The sequence below is a fragment of the Oncorhynchus masou genome, chromosome 13, assembly GCF_036934945.1.
Source record: "Oncorhynchus masou masou isolate Uvic2021 chromosome 13, UVic_Omas_1.1, whole genome shotgun sequence".
NCBI lineage: Eukaryota > Metazoa > Chordata > Actinopteri > Salmoniformes > Salmonidae > Oncorhynchus > Oncorhynchus masou.
Window position 1 is genome coordinate 18,715,189 of NC_088224.1, and position 21,002 is coordinate 18,736,190.

General features: G+C 44.8%; 1 protein-coding gene across 2 annotated transcripts in view; it reads right to left on the reverse strand.

The window, feature by feature from the left end:
• Positions 1-20,501, reverse strand: part of igf2bp3 (insulin-like growth factor 2 mRNA binding protein 3) — a 33,613-nt gene extending 13,112 nt beyond the window's left edge. For both annotated transcript variants that reach the window (XM_064983119.1, XM_064983118.1), the window contains exons 1-7: positions 19,766-20,501; positions 18,742-18,802; positions 12,490-12,538; positions 7,957-8,008; positions 7,692-7,755; positions 6,860-7,141; positions 5,945-6,079 (exon numbers count right to left, since the gene is read on the reverse strand). In XM_064983119.1, coding sequence (XP_064839191.1) covers positions 5,945-6,079; positions 6,860-7,141; positions 7,692-7,755; positions 7,957-8,008; positions 12,490-12,538; positions 18,742-18,802; positions 19,766-19,940 — 818 coding nt within the window. In that variant the 5' untranslated portion in view covers positions 19,941-20,501. The remainder of the gene's footprint in view (positions 1-5,944; positions 6,080-6,859; positions 7,142-7,691; positions 7,756-7,956; positions 8,009-12,489; positions 12,539-18,741; positions 18,803-19,765) is intronic.
• Between the last annotated feature and the right edge of the window lie 501 nt (positions 20,502-21,002).

A 21,002-nucleotide genomic window follows, 5' to 3' on the forward strand; every position in this document is an offset into this window, starting at 1 on the left:
GGTAGCAGAGAAAAGAGTCCATAACTAGGATAGCTGGAGTCTAGCAATTTTCAGGGCCTTCCTGATACCGCCTGGTATAGAGGTCCTGCATGGCAGGAAGCTTGGCCCCAGTGATGTACTGGGCCGTACGCACTACCCTCTGTAGTGCCTTGTGGGCAGAGACCGAGCAGTTGCCATACCAGTCAGTGATGCAACCAATCAGTATTCTCGATGTTGCAGCTGTAGAACCTTAAGGATCTCAGGACCCATGCCAACTCTTCTCAGTCTCCCGAGGGGGAATACGTTTTGTCATGCCCGCTTCACCACTGTCTTGGTGTGTTTGAACCACATTTGTTGGTGATGTGAACACCAAGGAACTTGAAGCTCTCAACCTACTCCACTGCAGCCCAGTCGATGAGAATGGGGGCGTGCTCGGTCCTCTTTTTCCTGTAGTCCCCAATCATCTCCTTAGTCTTGATCATGTTGAGGGAGAAGTTGTTGTCGGTGAGCAGGCCTACCACTGCTGTCTTAACTGCACATTTAATGGTGTTGGAGTAGTACAGTCACGAGTGAAGAGGAAGTACAGGAGGGGGCTGAGCATGCACCCCGGAGGGGCCCATTGAGGATCAGTGTGGCGGATGTGTTACCTACTCTTACCACCTTGGGGCAGCCCATCAGGAAGTCCAGGATCCAGTTGCAGAGGGAGTTGTGTAGTCCCAGGACCCTTAGCTTATTGATGAGCTTTGAGGGCACTATGGTGTTGAATACTGCGCTGTTGTCAATGAAAAGCATTCACATAGGTGTTCCTTCTGTCCAGGTGGGAAAGGGCAGTGTGGACCGCAATAGAGACCGCATCTGTGAATCTGTTGTGGTGGTATGCAAATTGGAATGGGTCTAGGGTTTTTGGGATGATGGTGTTGATGTGAGCCATGACCAGCCTTTCAAAGCACTTAATGGCTACAGACGTGAGTGCTACGGGTCGGTAGTCATTTCGGCAGGTTACCTTGGTGTTCTTGGGCACTATGGTGGTCTGCTTAAAATAGGTTGGTATTACAGACTCGGACAGGGAGAGGTTGAAAATGTCAGTGAACACTTGCTAGTTGGTCAGCGCATGCTCACAGTATACGTCCCTCTGGGCCCTGCGAATGTTGACTTGTTTAAATGTCTTCCATTGGCTGCGGAGAGCGTGATCCCAGTCTTCCGGTACGGCTTGTGCTCACATGCATGTTTGTGTTATCTGCCTTGAAGCGAGTATATAAGTAGTTTAGCTCGTCCAGTAGGCTTGTGTCACTGAGCAGCTCTCAGCTGTACTTCCTTTTGTTGTCTAATGGTCTGCAGGCCCTGCCACATCCGACGAGCGTCAGAGCTGGTGTAGTACGACTCAATCTTAGTCCTGTCTTCAGGCTTTGCCCGTTTGATGGTTCGGAGGGCATAGCAGCATTTCTTATAAATTCCCACACCTTGAAAGCCCTTTAGCTTAGAATCTGCTTCATCTGACCACTTTTTTTTATTGATCTAGTCAGGTTCTTCCTGCTTTAATTTTTGCTTGTAAGCAGGAATGGGGATAGAATTATGGTCAGATTTGCCAAATGGAGGCCAAGGGAGTTCTTTTCCCTCTGGCTGCATTTACATAAGTATTCAGACCCTTTACTCAGTACATTATTGAAGCACCTTTGGCAGCGATTACAGTCTTCTTGGCACACCTGTATTTGGGGAGTTTCTACCATTCTTCTCTGCAGAGTCTCATGCTCTGTAGGGTTAGATGTGAGTGTTGCTGCACAGCTATGTTCAGGTCTCTCCAGAGATGTTCGATTGGGTTCAAGTCCGGGCTCTGTCTGGGCCACTCGAGGACATTGAGACTTGTCCCGAAGACACTCCTGCATTGTCTTGGCTGTGTGCTTAGGGTCCTTTCCTGTTGGAAGGTGAACTTATCCCCCAGTCTGAGGTCCTGAGAGCTCTGGAGCAGATTTTCATCAAGGCTCTCTATACTTTGCACTGTTCATCTTTCCCTCAGCCCTGACAAGCCTCACAGTCCCTGCCACTGGAAAAACATCCCCACAGCATGATGCCACCACCATGTTTCACCGTAGGGATGGTGCCAGGTTTCCTCCAGATGTGACGCTTGGCATCTCGCTTGGCGAGACTCTAAAGGTTCCTTTTGGCAAACTCCTAGAAGGCTGTCATGTGCCTTTTACTGAAGAGAGGCTTCCGTCTGGCCACACTACCATAAGGGCCTGATTGGTGGAGTGATCCATTTAAGAATGATGAAGGCCACTCTGCTCTTGGGGACATTCAAAGCTGCAGACATTTTTTGGTACCCTTTCTCAGATCTGTGCTTCGACACAATCCTGTATCGGAGCTCTACGAACAATTCCTTCGACATCATGGCTTGGTTTTTGCTCTGATGTACACAGGCAACAGTGGGACATTATAGACCGGTGTGCGTCTTTCCAAATCATGTCCAATCAATTGAATTTACCACAGGTGGACTCCAAGTCGTAGAAACATCAGGGATGATCAATGGAAACAGGACGCACCAGAGCTCAATAAGGCTCCATGGATTGACTAGGAATTGAAAAACTATGGCTGAAAGAGAAGGGGCAAAAGGAGTGGCTAATAAGTCTGGCTGCATATTGAGATATGTAACTAACAAAACAAAAAGAAGAATATTATGAAGCCAAGATCAATGATAATGGAAAAGAACTTGCCTATAAATGAATTGTGCAAAAAGAAATTCAACTCCAGCTTTCATCGAAACAGATGGCTTATTTCATTACAAAACTATTTGATGTTGCCTATTATTTTAATGATTGCTTCATTGGCAAAGTGGGCAAATGTAGGCAGGAAATGCCAACGAACAGTGAGCCATCGTATTCATGCATTAAAAAAAAGAATGAAAGAAAATCATTTAAAGTTTGAATTTTGTAAAGTTAGTGTGGGAGAGTTGGAAAAATTATCAATAACAACAAACCTCCTGGCATTGACAACTGAGACAGAAAGCTACTGAGAATGGTAACTGACTAAAGCCACTCCGGTCAGATCTTTAATCTGAGCCGAGAGGAAAGTCTTTGTCCTCAGGCCTGGAGGGAAGCCAAAGTAAATCCAGTTATCCTAGAGTGGTAAAGCAGCCTTTACTTGTTCTAACAGCAGACTTATAAAGCTTCCTGCCAGCTCTTAGCAAACTGTTAAAAAAAATAAAATGTTTGGACCAAATAAACTCGGCAAAAAAAGAAACGTCTCCTTTTCAGTACCCCATCTTCCAAAGAATTTGTGAAAATCAAAATAACTTCAGAGCTTCGTTGTAAGGTTTAAACACTGTTTCACATGCTTGTTCAATTAACCATAAACAAAGAACATGCACCTGTGGATCAGTCATTAAGACACTAACAGCTTACAGATGGTAGGCAATTAAGGTCACAGTTAAAGAGGCCTTTCTACTGACTCTGAAAAACACCAAAAGGAAGATGCCCAGGGTCTCTGCTCATCTGTGGGAATGTGTCTTAGTCATGCTGCAAGGAGTCATGAGGACTGCAGATGTGGCCAGGGCAATAAATTGCAATGTCCATACTGTGAGACACCTAAAACAGCACTACAGGGAGACAGACAGCTGATAGTCCTCGCAGTGGCAGACCACGTGTAACAACAACTGCACAGGATTGGTGCATCCGAACATCACACCTGGGGGACAGGTACAGGATGGCAACAACTGCCCAAGTTCCATCAAACGTACAATACCTCCATCAGTGCTCAGACTGTCCGTAATAGGCTGAGAGGCTGGACTGAGGGCTTGTAGGCCTGTTGTAAAGGCAGGTCCTCACCAGACATCACCGGCAACAACATCGCCTATGGTCACAAACCCAGTCTCTGGACCAGACAGGACTGTCAAAATGTGCTCTTCACCGACGAGTTGCGGTTTTGTCTCACCAGGGGTGATGGTCAGATTTGAGTTTATTATCGAAGGAATGAGAGTTATACCGAGGCCTGAACTCTGGAGCAGGATCGATTTGGAGGTGGATGGTCATCATGGTCTGGGGCGGTGTGTCACAGCATCATCAGACTGAGCCTGTCGTCATTACAGGCAATCTCAACGCTGTGCGTTACAGGGAAGACATCCTCCTCCCTCATGTGGTACCCTTCCTGCAGGCTCATCCTGACATGACCCGCCAGCATGACAATGTAACCAGCCATACTGCTAGTTCTGTGCGTGATTTCCTGCAAGACAGGAATGTCAGTGTTCTGCCATGACCAGCGAAGAGCCCGGATCTCAATCCCATTGAGCGCGAATCATGTTCCCAGAAATTCCCAGAAGTGTCCGGGAACTTGCAGGTTCCTTGGTGGTAGAGTGGGGTAACATCTACAGCAAGAACTGGTAAATCTGGTGCAGTCCATGAGGAGATGCATTGCAGTACTTATTGCAGCTGGTGGCCAAACCAGATACTGACTGACTTGATTTTGACCTCCCCTTTGTTCAGGGACACATTGTTCCATTTCTGCTAGTCAAACGTCTGTGGAACTTGTTCAGTTCATGTCTCAGATGTTGAATCTTATGTTCATACAAATATATTTCTTTTTTTGCTGAGTTCGCAATGCTATTTCTCTGGAAACAAATGAACAGACTTTCAGCATGCCTATAAAGAAGGGAACTCAACATGTACTGCACTGACAAATGACTGATTGGTTGAAAGAAATTGATATGAAGATTGTGGGAGCTGTACTGTTAGATTTTATAATATTGATTAGAATATTCCGCAACAGTACCGCCGGGCAGCTCTCTCGGCCCTCAACTCTTTTCACCATTGACCTGCCACTGGCAATAAACAAAGCATGCGTGTCCATGTGTGCTTCAACCATATACGCATCAGCAACCACAAGAGCAGTCAGTTTTGGAATGGGTGGCCAGTAATAAACTGGTCCTGAACATCTCTAAAACTAAGACATTGGATTTGGTACAAATCATAACTTAAGTTCTAGACCTCAGCTGAATCTGGTAATGAATGGTGTGGCTGTTGAACAAGTTGAGGAGACTAAATTACTTGGCGTTACCTTATATTGTAAACGGTCATTGTCAAAACACGCAGATTCAATGGTTGTAAAGATGGGCAGAGGTCTGTCCATAATAAAGACATGCTCTGCTTTTTTTGACACCACACTTCAAAAAGCTCAGAAGGCTCTGGTTTTGTATCATCTTGATACTTGTCCAGTCGTGTGGTAGAGTGCTGCAAGGAAAGATCTAGTTACACTACAGCTGGCCCAGAACAGAGCAACACGTCTTGCTCTTCATTGTAATAAGGCTGATAAACACCATGCATGTCAGTCTCTCTTGGCTAAGAGTTGAGGAGAGCCTGACTGCATCACTTCTTTTTAGAAATTCCAAACTGTTTTCATTGTCATCTTGCTCTGACACACACTTACCCCATCCAGATATGCCACCAGGGGTCTTTTCAGAACAATTTCAACAATATTATATAGCCATTTTTGCATGGAACTCTGTTCCATTTCATAGCTCAAATAAACAAACTATTTTTTAAACCCCAGATGAAGCACCACCTCACAACGCCTCTCCCCTATTTGACCTAGATAGTTTGTACATATTGATATGTAGGCTACATGTGCCTTTAAAAAAATATATGCAGTTCTGTCCTCAAGCTGTTCTTGTCTATTAATGTTCTGTATAATGTCATGTTTCATGTGGACCCCAGGAGTAGCTGCTGCCTTTACAGCTAATGGGGATCCTAATAAAATACCAAAAATGTGTAGTCACATAGAAAAGGGTCTGAATACCCGTTTTCGCTTTGTCAATATGGGGTAGTGCGTGTAGAATAATAAGTCATTTTTGGTATTAAAAAAAAAAAAGTTTAAGAATAAGACTAAAGAAACAAAATGTGGATACTTTCCGAATTATGATTGTTTCATATCGCCAAAGTAATTAAAAGGCAGTCATGTGTCTATGCATGTGTGAACTCACAACTTGGTGTCGAGGGCCTCCTTTTGCATGATCTCCATGATGGTTCTGCAGGCGTTGGAGCAGCCCTCTGGGGTGGAGTGGACCGTGATGGGTTTCTCTGCCGCTCCCGCATTCTCCTTCCTGTGGATGTCGATCCTGGTGAGGTGCAAGAGAAAGATGAGGAACTAGGCAAGTCAGTGAACCGATTCTTATTTACAACCACGGCCTACCTCAGCCAAACCCAGGTGATGTTGGGCCAAATGTACACCGCCCTATGGGACTCCCAATCACGGCCGGATGTGATACAGCCTGGATTCGAACCAGGGACTGCAGTGACGCCTGTTGCACTGACATGCAGTGCCTTAGACTGCTGCGTCACTCGGGAGCCCAAGTTTAGAAGGGGAAAAACACATTGTTTTTGTCACCTTCTAAACAGCTAGTGTGCACAGCCCATCTGCCCATTACGATACCAGCTGGTCTCATACTATTCCCTACCCGAGATTGGGGTTCAATCCCAGCGTCCACCCTTCCTACTGGCTTAATCCCACAGAATCACTGAAGATGGGTGAAACTTAAAGTCCATCTTTCTCAACTTGAGATGCCTTGAGGGTCACATCAATTGGTAGGCTGAGCCTAAATGAATAGAGTAGGATTATTTCTGAGAGAGTGAGCTTTATATTGCCAAGCGAATCATAAAATGTATTTACATATGGTCATAAATCATGGCCAAGTTCAGTAGCCAAATATTGTGGAAAGTTACAGATAGAAATGTATTGAATAGTGCCAACGTAATTCCTAATTCTACATGTAAAAGAGGGGTGTTTGACCTACATGCTGTATTTCTATCTGAACATCGCACAACATTGTGTCCTGCGAAACGCACCCCAGCATGCTGTTGGGTGTATACTGTGTACATGATCAGGGACGTAGTCCTACTTTGAGTGTGTCTGTTTGGTGATGTTGCGAATGGTGGCTCCCTCCTTGCCGATGATGGCTCCTACAAACTGCGTTGGGACGAGTATCCGTAAGGGAACTTCCGACTGCAGTTTGGGGCGCGCCCCCATGCCCGGAGAACCTGAGCGAGGAGGGCCACGGGGGACAAAGCCCCTCCTACCCCCTCCCAGAGGTGGGGCGTCAGCGGTGGCCATCTCGTCGGGGATGTACGACACCTTCAGGGCAAAGTTCTCCATCAGGAAGCCATTCAGCTTCTCCATCGCCCTGGCAATCACACAAAAAAAACAGCTGTCAGTCACTGTCAGAGCATTGAGAATAGAAAGCTTTCCGTCACAGAAAAGGAGAAACTTGCTTGACCCCTGTAGATACTGACGCAAGTTTAAGATTTATTTTCTCTCTATACCACGACTGAAACAAGATCTTAATTAAGGCATTACAAGAATCAGGTGTATTATTGCAGGGCTGGAACAAAACTTGCTCTACAGGGCCAGGACTGACTTCTGTGAACTGCTCTGAAGGGGCGTATTCATTTTCATACACCGGCCACGCCCACTTTATCAGGAAAGGCCTGCGTTCCACACACACCAGAGGGCAGCAGTGAGCTAGCATCTCTCAGCCAGCACGTTACTCCTATATCAGCAACTAATTAGGCGTGACTGCTTTAGAGGGTGAGGAATCAGGTGAACTAACAAAAAGGGAATCAATACAAATGCAGTGTGGGGAAATAGTGTAAACCACTCATACAAATTTAGTTTGATTGCACTTGCAGAATGACAAAGAAAAGGAGGGTAGGTAAGTAGGTGTGTGTGCTTACTGTCTAGCCTGGTCCTTAGCACCATATCTGACGTTGACCACTGCAGTGTCTGTGTCTGTATTTACTGTAAGGAGAGAAAGCATAGACTCAACACCCAAAAACACACAAGGCGATACAACTTCATACAAAACAATCCGACTTGAACAAATACCTACTAGTCACATGCGCTCACACACACTGCAGAGACAGAAGACAAACAGACATGCTAAGGAGAGTGTGTGTGTGTGCGCGTACGCGTTGTGTGTGCGTTTACATGTGCGCGTACCTTGCTCACAGTTCTCCACTGTGCCATATTGGGCCAACATGCCATCCAGAACCTGACCCAGAACCACAGGAAAGAGTGATTAGAACCAGAGCAGAGATTTGTTAGTGTTTTTTTCACACCATCAGAGGCCCAAACTGGCTTTCTGGTGAGTACAGTTCAGAAAGTAAAGAGATGTTTACATACACCGGATAGGTGCAGTGAAATGTGTTGTTTTACAGTGTCAGCCAATGGTACGGCGCCCAAGGAGCAAATTAGGGTAAGTGCCTTGCTCAAGGGCACAGATTTTTCACCTTGTTGGCTGGGGGTATTTGATCCAGCGACCTTTCACTTACTGACAACGCTGTAAACGCCAGGCTACCTGTCGCTCTTGTCCGAGCCAATAGGGCAGGAGCCTCTCTCCGTTTTCTGTAGCGTGAGGCAACTTGATGTACAAGTGGCCAGGAAACAGCAAAGCAACGGACAGCCGTCCTATCATCTCTGACCAGAACGTCGGCCGTCAATTTCAGTTAACTTCTACATGTTGAATCACCACCGTTAGTGATCACCTGCTGGGTGTTGACCAACACACACCCTGGGGTGAAGTTTTCCATAGGTACAGATCTAGGGTCAGATTCCCCAATCCTAATCTTAACCATTAGTGGGGGGGGGAATAAAGTGACCCAATATCCGTGTCTAGGGCCAATCTCACTCCAACACACCACATCCCAATGGACAGCCCATGGGTCCATCATGATCATTTACCAGAGGGGTTTACCTAAAGCAACTCACAAAGGGCAATTCCACAGTAACACATTGATGCAGAGAATAAAAAGTGTCCAACAAAAACGATTGCAAAGGTAAACAAATCATACAACCAAGGACGACCTTTAACACGCATTTTACAAAAACATTTACTTAGAGTGCAGATGCAAAGTTAGTTAACAGAATGGCAGTTGGTGTCATTCTGTTACCAAACTTTGCAACTAAACTGTTCAACGCCTGGTGTCATTGGTCCTGTGATTCAACTAACTGGCCCATCAATACCACTCAACCAGAGGCCTGGGGTTGTACGCATCAAGCATCTCAATAGGAGCGCTGATTTAGGATCAGTGTAACCTTTAATCACAATGAATACGATTACATGGACAGGAGGTACCTGATCCTAGATCAGCACTACTTCCTCAAGATGCAAGGGGTTCAATTACATTCTCAAACAGGAGAAAGAACATCCTAAATTGTGTTCATGATATTTGATGTCCCCACATTATCAAGCTGAACAACTGATCTTTATTCACTTGTGAGTACATAGAGAAAGTTGGGGGGGATTGATTTGCTTTTTATGAGAGGGCCAAAATCAATGTCAGAGCCAAACCAAATCTGGCAACCTGCCCAAATCTGGCAAGCACAGGATTTGAATTCTACAACGAGATAAAATGTTCTCCTCTTCCAAGTGCAGTCATGAGGGAGGGAACGAGAGGGCGAGGCATCCAAACGCAGCATACAGACTGAGGACATCCAATCATGCCCAGGCTTACTGGAAGCCACACCCACAAGAGCTCAACCCCCTTTCTGACCAATCAGCTTCCCTCCTGGTCCTCTTTTTCTCCCAACCCACATATCCCCTTCCCACCCGCCCCTGAGCCATCTCAAAGTCCTTCCATTGGCTGTTCCCAGCACTGATACAACATTCCCAGTGGGGAGTAGCAGCTCCATGCTCACTGGCTGCCACGTCTGTCTGTCTCCAGGGTCCAGCCAATGAAAATCCAGGCCATTCAGGAAAGGGTTGAGTGCATTCGTGCAGGAAGCGGTGGTTGGATTGGGGGAGGGGCGGAACAGGAGTAATGCTACACATTCTGTGAGTGTCTGTCCGTGGCACATGTAGGCGAAACAGAGCAGGCCCACCCACCCAAAGCAAGCTAGAGCTAGCCTAGCAAACATGCTACCATTGTTCTCTGCCTGCATGGCTTTGTGCTAAGGCACACGTTATCTCCCTAATAAGATACAAGGTCTCCTTTACATCAAAGGCTTTGTTCGGTGTCCCCCCTCCATTCCAACCCTACCACAACCATAGGTTGACGTTCATTGTCATGATTGTTGTCCTGGAGGCAGAACAGAGCAATTTCCCCTTAGAAAGGCCAGCTGCGAAGTCAAAATTGGCTAGATTGTAAAAATATGAGAACAACAATTAGCCTTTTGGGCTTAATTTTAAGGTTAGATCAGCATTTGGGTTAGCAGTGAGGTTAAGGATAAAATCTGATTGAGTTTGTGGCTGTCTCAGCCAGTGACCACTATATACAGAGCTGCCTCCAGAACAAGATTCGTGACAGAAAAACCAAACCTGCACCCTAACCCCCTCTGGTCCAAAAGCCATGAGCTAGCCAGCATGCTATATACATGCTGCCAACCACAAAAGGTTCAGTCTTTGTTTTACAAATCAGTCATACTTTAGCCTATACACTGAGTTTTCAAAGTTAGAACAGCCTTTGTACATCAACAGCCCTGCTAAAGTAGATTTTTGCCCGTGACACAGGCCCACTCCTGCGAGGGGTTAGGTGCCGAAGACGTTTCAGTTGTTCAACTGACTAGGTATGCCCTTTCCCTTTCTCTTATTTAGATTGCAAGCAGAAAGGATCAAGGATTAAGAGGTCAATAACTGATATGACTATGAATGTGCCGGCTTGCCAGATTTTTTTGTGTGCTCTCCAAACAAGACAATTGAAGGCTAGTTTAAATCCCATTCTGTAGGCACTATTGCAGGTCATCTTATATTATCCAATCGATACATTGAAAATGAACAGGATGAGATTAACATCTCATCCTGTGTTCTTGGAATCCAATCGATACATTGAAAATGAATGGGGTGCAAGTGGTGGCCATGTAATACAATTACGCCAAATCTGTATTGTTCCCATGTCCGGCAGAGTACATTTCTTTTGTTGTTTTAAGTGCCCTTTAATGTCGCAGCCTTCCATCTACTTTTCCCCTCAAACATCCCCTGCCCCCTGTACCTCTACCCTGTCTAGTGTACCTATGTGACAGAGGTACTGTAAAATTGGCCATGAAAATCATAATCAATCCTATATGTTAAAACAATGAGTTCATGTTCACTGACAGTGCTTTTATAATAGTATCCCACCAATACTTTTGGGATATTCATGCATTTGTAATTTATCAACATTCAATCTGTTGATTTGTGAATACTGTACATGCTTGCATGGCTATTCATGTCTCTTTCAGAAGATGGCATATAAAGGGCAGCACAGCATCTGTATGGACCTTTCTCCTGACATTATCAGGTATGTCATGGGCTGCAGTTCACTAGTAGGTCACTGGCCTAAAAGGCCATCCTCTGGAGTAACACCGACTATCAAAGCTCCATTGATTACATACATACCATGACAACCAACATGTCTCGAGCAATGAAACAGATTTGAGCTTTAAAGCCTGTCCTGTGCTTGCTTTGTGAAGGGACTCGCTCACTCCCTTAATGATTTGTTCTGACCGAAATAATCATTTAGCAGTCGATTTTTAAGGGGACTAAAGGTAGACTATACTGAACAAAAATATAAAATGCAAGATGCAACAACTTCAAAGATTTTACTGAGTTAGTTCATGTAAGAAAATCAGTCAATTGAAATAAACTCATTAGGCTCTAATCTATATATTTCACATGACTGGGCATAGGCCCACCCACTGGGGAGCCAGGCCCAGCCAAGCAGACGATCCCGCAGGTGAAGCCGGATGTGTAGGTCCTGGGCTGGTGTGGTTACACGTGGTCTGCGGTTGTGAGGCCAGCTGGATGTACTGCCAAATTCCCTAAAACGATGTTTGCGGCGGCTTATGGTAGAGCGATGAACATTCAAATCCGTTAACAACTCTGTTGGACATTCCTGCCGTCAGCATGTCAATTGCCTGCTCCCTAAAAACTTCAGACATCTGTGGCATTGTGTTGTAACAAAACTGCACATTTTAGAGTGGCCTTATGTCCCCAGCACAAGGTGCACCTGTGTAATTATCATGCTGTTTAAATAGCTTCTTGATACGCCACACCTGTCAGGTGAATAGATTATCTTGGCAAAAAAGAAATGCTCCCTAACAGGGATTTCTCACAATTTCAGAGAAATAAGCTTTGTGCATATGGAACATGTCTGGGATCTTTTATTTCAACTCATAAAACCAACACTTTGACATGTTACGATTATATTTTTGTTCAGTATAAATGTGTCCTACATGGCACCCTATGGAACTCTTCAAAAGTAGTGCACTATAAAGGGCCATTTGGGGCACACCCTAACTAACGTACCATAATGAGACGGCCAGGAGAAAACTGAGACCTGCAATATTAGCCTCTGTTCTTAACTAACTAGCGGATACAAAACTAAAAAAAGGACCCAAAGGTGGCAAAGAACCTGTTCAGTGGACTTGTTTACACCCAGTAAAAAGGCTTACTTGCGCTTCCTGTTTCAAGGCATTTAAAAAAGTTTGTGTCTTATTGAACAGGACCCAGTATGGTGAGAGAGCCAAAGCTTTACCAACGGACCAATTAACACTTACCTCCCACTGCATATGAGGCGGGATGTTCCTGATCTGCAGCTTACAGCTCCTGCATGATGGGAGAGAAAGAGGGAGATAAAGCGAGACCGTTAGCATCAGTTGGTTGGGCTACAGGACAAGGTGTCCCATTGGAAAAAGCCAGCAGGCTAGTAGGTGCCTCCTTCCATCACCCTGTGCTCTGAGAGGAGAGGTGTACAAGCTGTGGGCATGACTAATGTTTAATACCACTCCCAAAACCAGCGGGTGTGCACCAGAGGGAGGGAAGCAGTTCCATTGTTGGACGGGTAGCTCGATGTGTAGAAAATGGTATGATCTTGTTTGAAAATTAAAATATATGAGACGGATTGGGACAGAGGGAGCGCATGGCAAGGAGAGGTAGGGAGGAAGAGGAGGAAGGTAAAGGAAGAGACAGGAAAGAGGCGAGAAAAGGGAGGGGGGGAGAGCAAGGAACAGAAAGGAGATAGGAGAACGAGCGAGAAGAGAGAAAAGGTGAAAGGCAGAGGAGAGCCTAAAGGAAGAGAGTGAGCTCAGAAAAGGGAGGGATGCCATGCCCAGGGAAGAGGGAACCTCCACTTGTGGTATCTTAGCAGAGCGAACAGATGACGGGGATTCAGAGTGGAAGGAGCGCTGACATCAGGCAACAGCAGCACAGACTCACTGCTACCAATTACTGCACTGTAAAACTCTGGTTACAGGCACAGCCAAACTGGCCTGTTGAATGTATCTGTATTTCCTATGCCTTCTGAATGGGAGTCGTACGCTGACGGTCCATATCCATACAATTTCCATCCATGCACAAAAAGATCAGACGAGTTTAACTTTTGATGGGCCGATGGAAAAGAGGAGCACACGCACAGACCAAAATTAATCCGTTCTAATTTGGTGTCCCTTCTCCAGGGATCAGTCTGGCCAAAGCCTTGGCATCCAGAATGCCCTGCATTTCAAACTCCATAGAGGCAATTGTTTTCACATTGAAGACTTTCAGATCCACAATGAAACATTGTGAATACCAAGGACCCAAATATTTTAAGAACTCAGATGCTTGGTTGGACTTGTGAATCGTAACACACTAACTAGTCTGTGGACATACACACTTCAAGACTAATTTGGTGTACTCGTGACATGTTCCATTAAGGTGTTGGTTTAGACCTGGGAGATTATATCAATGTGGGAAAAGTGGCCAGGCTGCTCCAAAGTCCACTGCCTATTTACACACACACACACCACACACACACAATGTACATGCAGCTGGGAGATCCAGTGCAAACTATGACCCCTACACACACACACGTCTACCGAACGCACTCCGAACATAAACCTAACCCTTTCTGGAAACTTCCCCAACAAACATCTGCACGAGAGATAATCTACACCACAAAACACAACTAACCCCTTCCACTAGGAGCAGTCAGTGGGTTAAAGCACAATGTTGACCGGGAAATGAAGATGTGGGATGATTTAACAGGAGATGTTAGAAACCTTTTGACCTGACGAAGCCTTCGGTTGAAGTGGAAACATTGTGTTTTTGGGGTCAGGACTAAAGCATTGCGGCCCATCAACCTTCCTGTTAAATAGACTATACATTTGAAATACAATGATTTTACATTCAAATTGAGCACAAGCTCTTCAACTTCAAGAGCTGAAATTTAACTGGCAGCCATTTATGCTGTGCAAGTCAATGGCCTTTTTCGCCATTAGATTCGCTCAACTTCTACGTCCTCTCTGGCCTGTTGAGGAGAGGGAAAGTGGACAAAAATGCATAAATTGTGCAAAATTACTCCTTCAAATCACACCTCGCCAGGCAAAGGACATTTACAGGGTGGAATCCCAAAAATAAATGTAGAAAGTGATAAAAATTATTTGCTAGTTGTGCAAGACATTTTATAGATAAAAAGATAGCAGCATGTTGTTTTTAAAGTTTCATTGCTTTTCTCCTTTGAGTAAACATCTGATTAAAAAGAGGGTGTAGCAGATTTAAGAAAACTTCCATGAAGGACTTGGGTAAGATACACTTCTGCTTTCTAGCCAAAAGGAGGCTATAGAGGGGAGGACCGGCTCTTGTTTGCCTACTAACGAATTGACACTCTCCTTGACCACTTATCTGTTTCCGGGTCATGGAGGAGGACAGACTTTCTCCCAAATTAGGAAAGGCCGATCAGTGAGACAAGTGTCTGCATTTTGAACAGGCTGGTTGGTCTCAGGTGCCAAAGAGCATCCTTAAATATATATTTTTTTCTCAGCCCACCACCCACATATGGTCCAGCTCACACCAAGGCCAGCAATGCACGTGTCGCTCATTCTATACACATGCCCCAGAGAGAATGCACGCTTAACATTGGAGCATATTTAAAATAAAATAAAAGGCTGATACCTCAACAAACACACATCTGCAGGTTAGGTGTGAGCTTCCATGCATGCAGCACTAGGCTGCAGTGAAAACACATAGTAGGGGAAAGTTCAATGACATTTACACATTCTTTAACACCTACACTCGATCTGGAGGACCTTTCAACATGGTCACGACATCCCAGCCTCAAATGAATTGTATTAATTTATTTGGACCATAACGATATTAATACATTCTAAAATGGTGAATAAAATAAAAACAATCCCAAAGAGCTTCCGAGAGGAATTCCAGCCCTTTCCGGTCTACTGTGCCATTCCTGGCTGATCTGGCCCCCTTTCTCCCTGTGTGTTTCGCTCTGCAATGCAGCGGGAACACCGTGCAAAATGTGCAAATGCACCAAGCACTTCCAGACGGATTAACCTATAGCTCCACACATGGAGGAAGTTGGGCAGGGTATGGAGAAGAGGGAGGAGAGGGGGTGGGGTGCATTCCCCGGTCCCCGCCTTATATTTAGGAAGGGGGGGGGGGTTGTAGGGGAAGTAGCCCTGTTACAGGGAAGGGTAACAAGGGCCCTTCTCTGCCCTGTGGGGGTGGGGCTCCTGTTGCCATGGACACAAAGTCCACTGACAGAAATATGTAGGGGGGAGGGGATAAGGGAGGGGGACCATGAGGGCTGGGTTGGCTTGTCATGTGACAGAGGCGGCCAAGGTTCCTTATTTACTTTTAAATTCAACTAACATTCTACACATTCAACGGCTCTGTCCCCCTCCGAATGATCACATCCCAGCTGAGATCTATGGGCTTCTGCACCACCGTAGTGTGTAAAGCCCATAGGAGTAATCCCATGTCGAGCAACATGAGACTGCACCACATTCATGCTCATTCACGTCACTACACCCCCCTCCCCTTCCAGAACCCATCTTATCATCCTACAATACTCAACAGAAACACTGGCATCCAGACTAAAAACCCATCCATGTCAGCACACACACTCCCAGGGCTGTGTTCAACACCCATCCATCCACACACATTGACTTCAGTATGCAGGGGTTCTGAATGACTGAACTCAAAGCTACTCACTTTCCGCTGCACTCTTATATAGAGCCTCACATAGCAGAGTCCATTTTGCAGCAGATATTGCTCTAATGTATAAGTTGATAGCTTAAAACACACAAAATTGGTTCACTCAAGACATTTAAAAATGTAAATCTGTGAAATCTTCCACACGTAAAAAAGCTAACAGCTTAATCTCCCTACAGCATGCTATCCAACAGTTCTCTAGCAAAATAAGTCCACACTACCAATGAGCGAGTTGAGACATCTATTACCGCAAGCTAGATGGGACAAGGGGCCACATTGAGAATTTCAGGCAACCCCGTGCTTCCATCCAAAATCCCTTCTTTACAGGTTAGGCCCCACAATGACCCCCTGGCCCCAAATTCTTTAATAAGAGCTGGGAGGTACTTCTCTTCACAAAGCCACAGTTATGGGTTAGAATGGCCACGGAAGCAAGCTTTGCTTTTACAACTACAAGTTTTTTTGGGCTGTTAAAGGAAGAGCATTGGGTGTATTTTTAGTTTAAATGACAATGTTTAGGATTTCTTGACCTACCCCCTCCCCATTTGGTGAGGAGAATATTGCAATTTTAGAACGTGTAAAAAAGATTGTGCCAAATAACTTCAGATTTTTTTGTCTGGTGTAAAAAAATATATTAAAAAAGGTCCCGAGACTAATAGTAAACTAGGTTCAAGTTGAATCTTCAAAAGCCAGACTGAGTTCAAATGTAATAACCCTGATGCATCAAGCAAACTTCCAGCAGCTTCCTCCTCGGCCTGCCTGATTCCCCCCCATCCCCCACACGCCAGAGTTCAAGCTCAAACTTTGACCGCTACACACACTCCTTTAGAGTGCTTACATACAAAATTACACCGATTGGCACACTTGGACCACCTCTCAAACCATATTTTATACAGATTTGGGGGGGGGGGGGGGGGCACTCACTAGTGCAGCTAAGAGTTAAACATGAAGACTCAGTAAATATAAGCAATTAGTGCGCCAATTATAAATAGCCAAAATATACCTATAGCCTACATGTCCCTGGCCCGACAATAATTACTCCCTTTTCAACTTGTCATGATCAAGCTACCGGTTTTACTACATGTAGGCCAAAGATGAATGCAGAAGTAGTACTATAATGCAAATGGCACACTTGCACCAAAGCCCAGCCCCCCCCACCCTGGAACCCTGTGGAGGACTCTGGGAGCCTCTGCCTCCCTGCTCACACTTCCCCCACCAGTTCAAAGGTTAAGTCGTGGTGATGGCCGAGCCTCCAGCTGATACTCAGCAGGCTGGAATGTAAAGACGGGCCCCAGTGGACACCCCTGTGTGTAATGGACAGGATACTGTTCCCAGTTGCACCTATAACCTTTCCTGTGGCAAAAGGGGGACATCACCTTTATGTCCCCCCCACTCAACGTTTTTTGAAGGTGGAGGCTTATGGTGAAATGTAAGACCTACTACTAACAAAAATATAAAAATAAATTGCCAGTGTGTGTAAAACTACACATGTCAAAGACCAATAATTTAGCAAAAAATAACTAGCACCACTTTGGGAAGAGAAAGGTCAGTAAATTGACCAGAGTGATTTGATTTTAATTTTATTTTTAATACCGCCATGATGATTCCATGCCAATAACGAGCACGCTAAAGGCATTCAATGCATTCAGGTGAAGGCCCTTGTCCAACATCAATAGGCCTAACCTCGACAATTCAATGCATGGTGATTTCAAACCACGCAAATAAATATGTCCACTATAATAAATTATAGAATGTCAAATATGTTCAGCCAGTTTGTGCAGAATGTCAATAAAACCTATTTTTTGATTTTAGCAGGCCTAAGTGGTCATATTGGCAATTATAAAAATCAATTCACTCAAACCTCACTTCCATTGTTCATTTTTGAAACGTGGTTATCACATGTTTCATTCTAATTCCATACCAACCTAGCAGTAGCCATTATGGACTGCATATTGCCCACTAACTAATTAAAATGCATATTAATTTATTACTCATTAAAGTGCAATTTGGCGCCAAATCCTCTTTCTCCAAATTACACTAATTTAATTACTAATTTCAAATGATTGCAATTAAAACCTAAGAAGTTTAATAAATGGCCAAAATGTGTAAAGTGGCGGAAATCCTACACGCCACGCCGAATTGTTGCATTTCTTGTCCTGCTTCCACGTAATTCAGCACAGTATAATCCGTTCGACTGTGTACATGGAGCTACGTGTTATTTTTTTTATAAGACCGTTTTTTTTTCCGTGACTGGGACCCAAACCGCCCATTCCTATCGCGTTTGGGAGTCCATATCGTGCACAACCCCAATATTCGAGCGAAGGAGGGCGGAAACGTGGGGCAGGCAGAGAATGACGGGCAGATCCTTCTCAAATGGACGACTCCTGAGTGCCTACCCTTCAACACACACATCCACATCTGAGGCCCAGTAGGCCATTGCTACATAAATAGCCCTACAACACTGGAGATGTGCACTAAACAGCCTAACCTCTTCCACAGATGGGTATAGTGTGTAAAATATATATTTTTTAAGTGGCATCATTTTAGGTTGCCATAGGCGTGACATCCCTCATGCCCTTATAACTCAACCCCTGCACACTCAGCCTATTAATTTCTGATTTTTCCACAAAAGAACAGACATTCCGCCCCTTCACTTCCTGCTGACGCTCCAAACCCACTGACTACACAATCACAAGACACAATCAGACGACCTCAATCAAATAACGTTAACATGTTTCCATAAAAGGGTCATGGAAATAAGTACAATTGAGGACAGCAGCAGCATAAATGAACAATTTGGACATTAGGAGATTATAATCAGAATTTACCTTTGACGTTTAGGGACCGAGTGCTCCACCTCTAGGAGTTTTCCATGTAGGTCAACTTTACCTATAGTGAGGAGAATAAAAGCAATTTTAGTTCACAATTATTTTATTGCTCTTCAACTGTTCTTTCTCACAGGCAGCCAAAAGTAGGCCTCAACTAGCCTAGTTAATGTCCAAAAAGTCCTTGCACGTAATTTCTTTCAAATGAAATCAGTGGCACAATTGTATGACCCTAAATATTACAAATGTTCACTAACTTAATATCAGCCAACGTGAATGCCAATTTTAAAAAAGGTTAAATATGTAACTGTGACAAGTCCACGACACCTGAGCTAAATACGATTACATTTGGTAAAATGTTAATTTATTTATAGAATGTGGCCTGCAGAATACCAATGTTTCCTCTCACATTTCGTACAGTTGTAGTTTCTAAATGTTACATATAACGTAGTTTGGCAATGGTCTTACATTTCGTTGGCCTACATTTTACCAATACACAATGAAACCACCTGGTGTGTCAGTATACGCAAATGCACTGTTGTGTGCTACAATTTAACAAGTTAGGCCATACTTCCATTGCAACTTTGTTACTTGGTTCGTCATCGGAGAACGTGCAAGTTCAACGGTGGCAACAGAAGTAGCAATACAGTTATATTTAGTTAATTTAACCTAAGTGATCCATGTTACACACAAGCCTACATTGAGCGGCCAATGCCTGTGCGCCCCATTGCTCTGAATGGCGCTACAATGGATAGGCGTTCTCTTCCTTCGTTCGTTCGTTCAGAAACAAGTTTCTTCGCCGTTTTAGTACTAGATTAAATTAGTGGTAACACTCTGAATTAATCAAAGACATGGACTTTCCTTATACGGTGTCAGGTGCCAAGTGAGAGGCAAGACCAGCCTGGATGCATGGAGCCCAATTGGACGGAGGTGTATCCATCTAAAGAGGTTAAAGCAAACCCGTAGCAATTTCCACAATTAAAGCACCGTTTACGTACCGCTCGAACGGCTTTTTAAAAAGTCTCACCTGAAAGAATGTCGATGGCCTTCATTGCAATCTTTTCATCGGGGCAATCCACGAACGCATAACCAGTTTTGACGAGAAACGGACCACTGTGCGGAATCTTCCACTGCTCAAATATAGTTTCCAAGTCCTCCGCACTCGCCTCTTCACTCACGTTTCCAATGTACAGCTTGTTCATGTTCTGCGCTGAAATTGACAACCTTTACGCAGAAGGTTAACCGTTATTTAAAATATCGGGTGTGCAGTGTTTGGAGTCGCCAAAATCGCCTTACTACTAAACGGAGTGGCGGTGGTGTGCTTCCCCCGGTCGTTCCACAGATATATTTGACGGGCTACCTCGTCGGGTGTTCGCGCTTCCTCGCCCCTCTATTGCGTACAAAAAAAATATTCTTAATTATTTATCCCTTCTCTCCAAAACGATGGCTGGGTGAAAAGGAAGAAACTACTTTTTTGTCTTCATCAAAACCCCTTGGCCTAGAGAATGTCACACGTTAAGGTTCGCACCCGCCTCTGAATAAAACCAAGAAAGAGAAGAGGTAAGAAAAAAAAAACGGATATTCCGGCTAATTTGAATGAGCCACGTGTTCAAACTACAAATCAACCACGCACGTGAAGAATCTCAGTTGCTCAATTAAGTGTTGTATTGGAAAAATGTCACGGGAATCCGGGGTGGGGACCATGGAGAGGGTAACAGTGGATTGGTGTTGGGGGAAAACCTGGCGAGTTACGTGCGTTAAGGGATTCCGTGAGAACCCAGTGTATCTTTTACTAGAATCACATTTGTGTGCCTTTCTCTGTAAACGCTCGCTTCCCATTGGTCGCTGGTAGAAATAGTAAAACGGCAGTGGGCTCACGCACGCCCATAGCAGAGGAACAGCAGCGTTGCGGGGGCTTGCGCGCACGCATGGGAGCCTGTGGTGGGTGTCGGCCTACTGTATGGAACAACTATCTTGGGGGAGGTGCCATTCATAAATTATATCGTACGATGTTGTTACAATGTATGCATGTGAAACACATTGGATTGAATCAATGAAAGTCTAGAATGCGTCCACCCCTACTAGGCCCATGGCCCGGTCAACATGGGAATGACACGTTTCCCACCATCCACATGACGGCATCCATCTTCTCTACGAAGATTGAAGTGGTTCACTGCTCTACAATACAGTGACATGCCTGATCTGTCCATGTCCACACGAAATGGCAGAGAGGGGAATAAAGGTGTCTGGGGCAAGATTGCTTG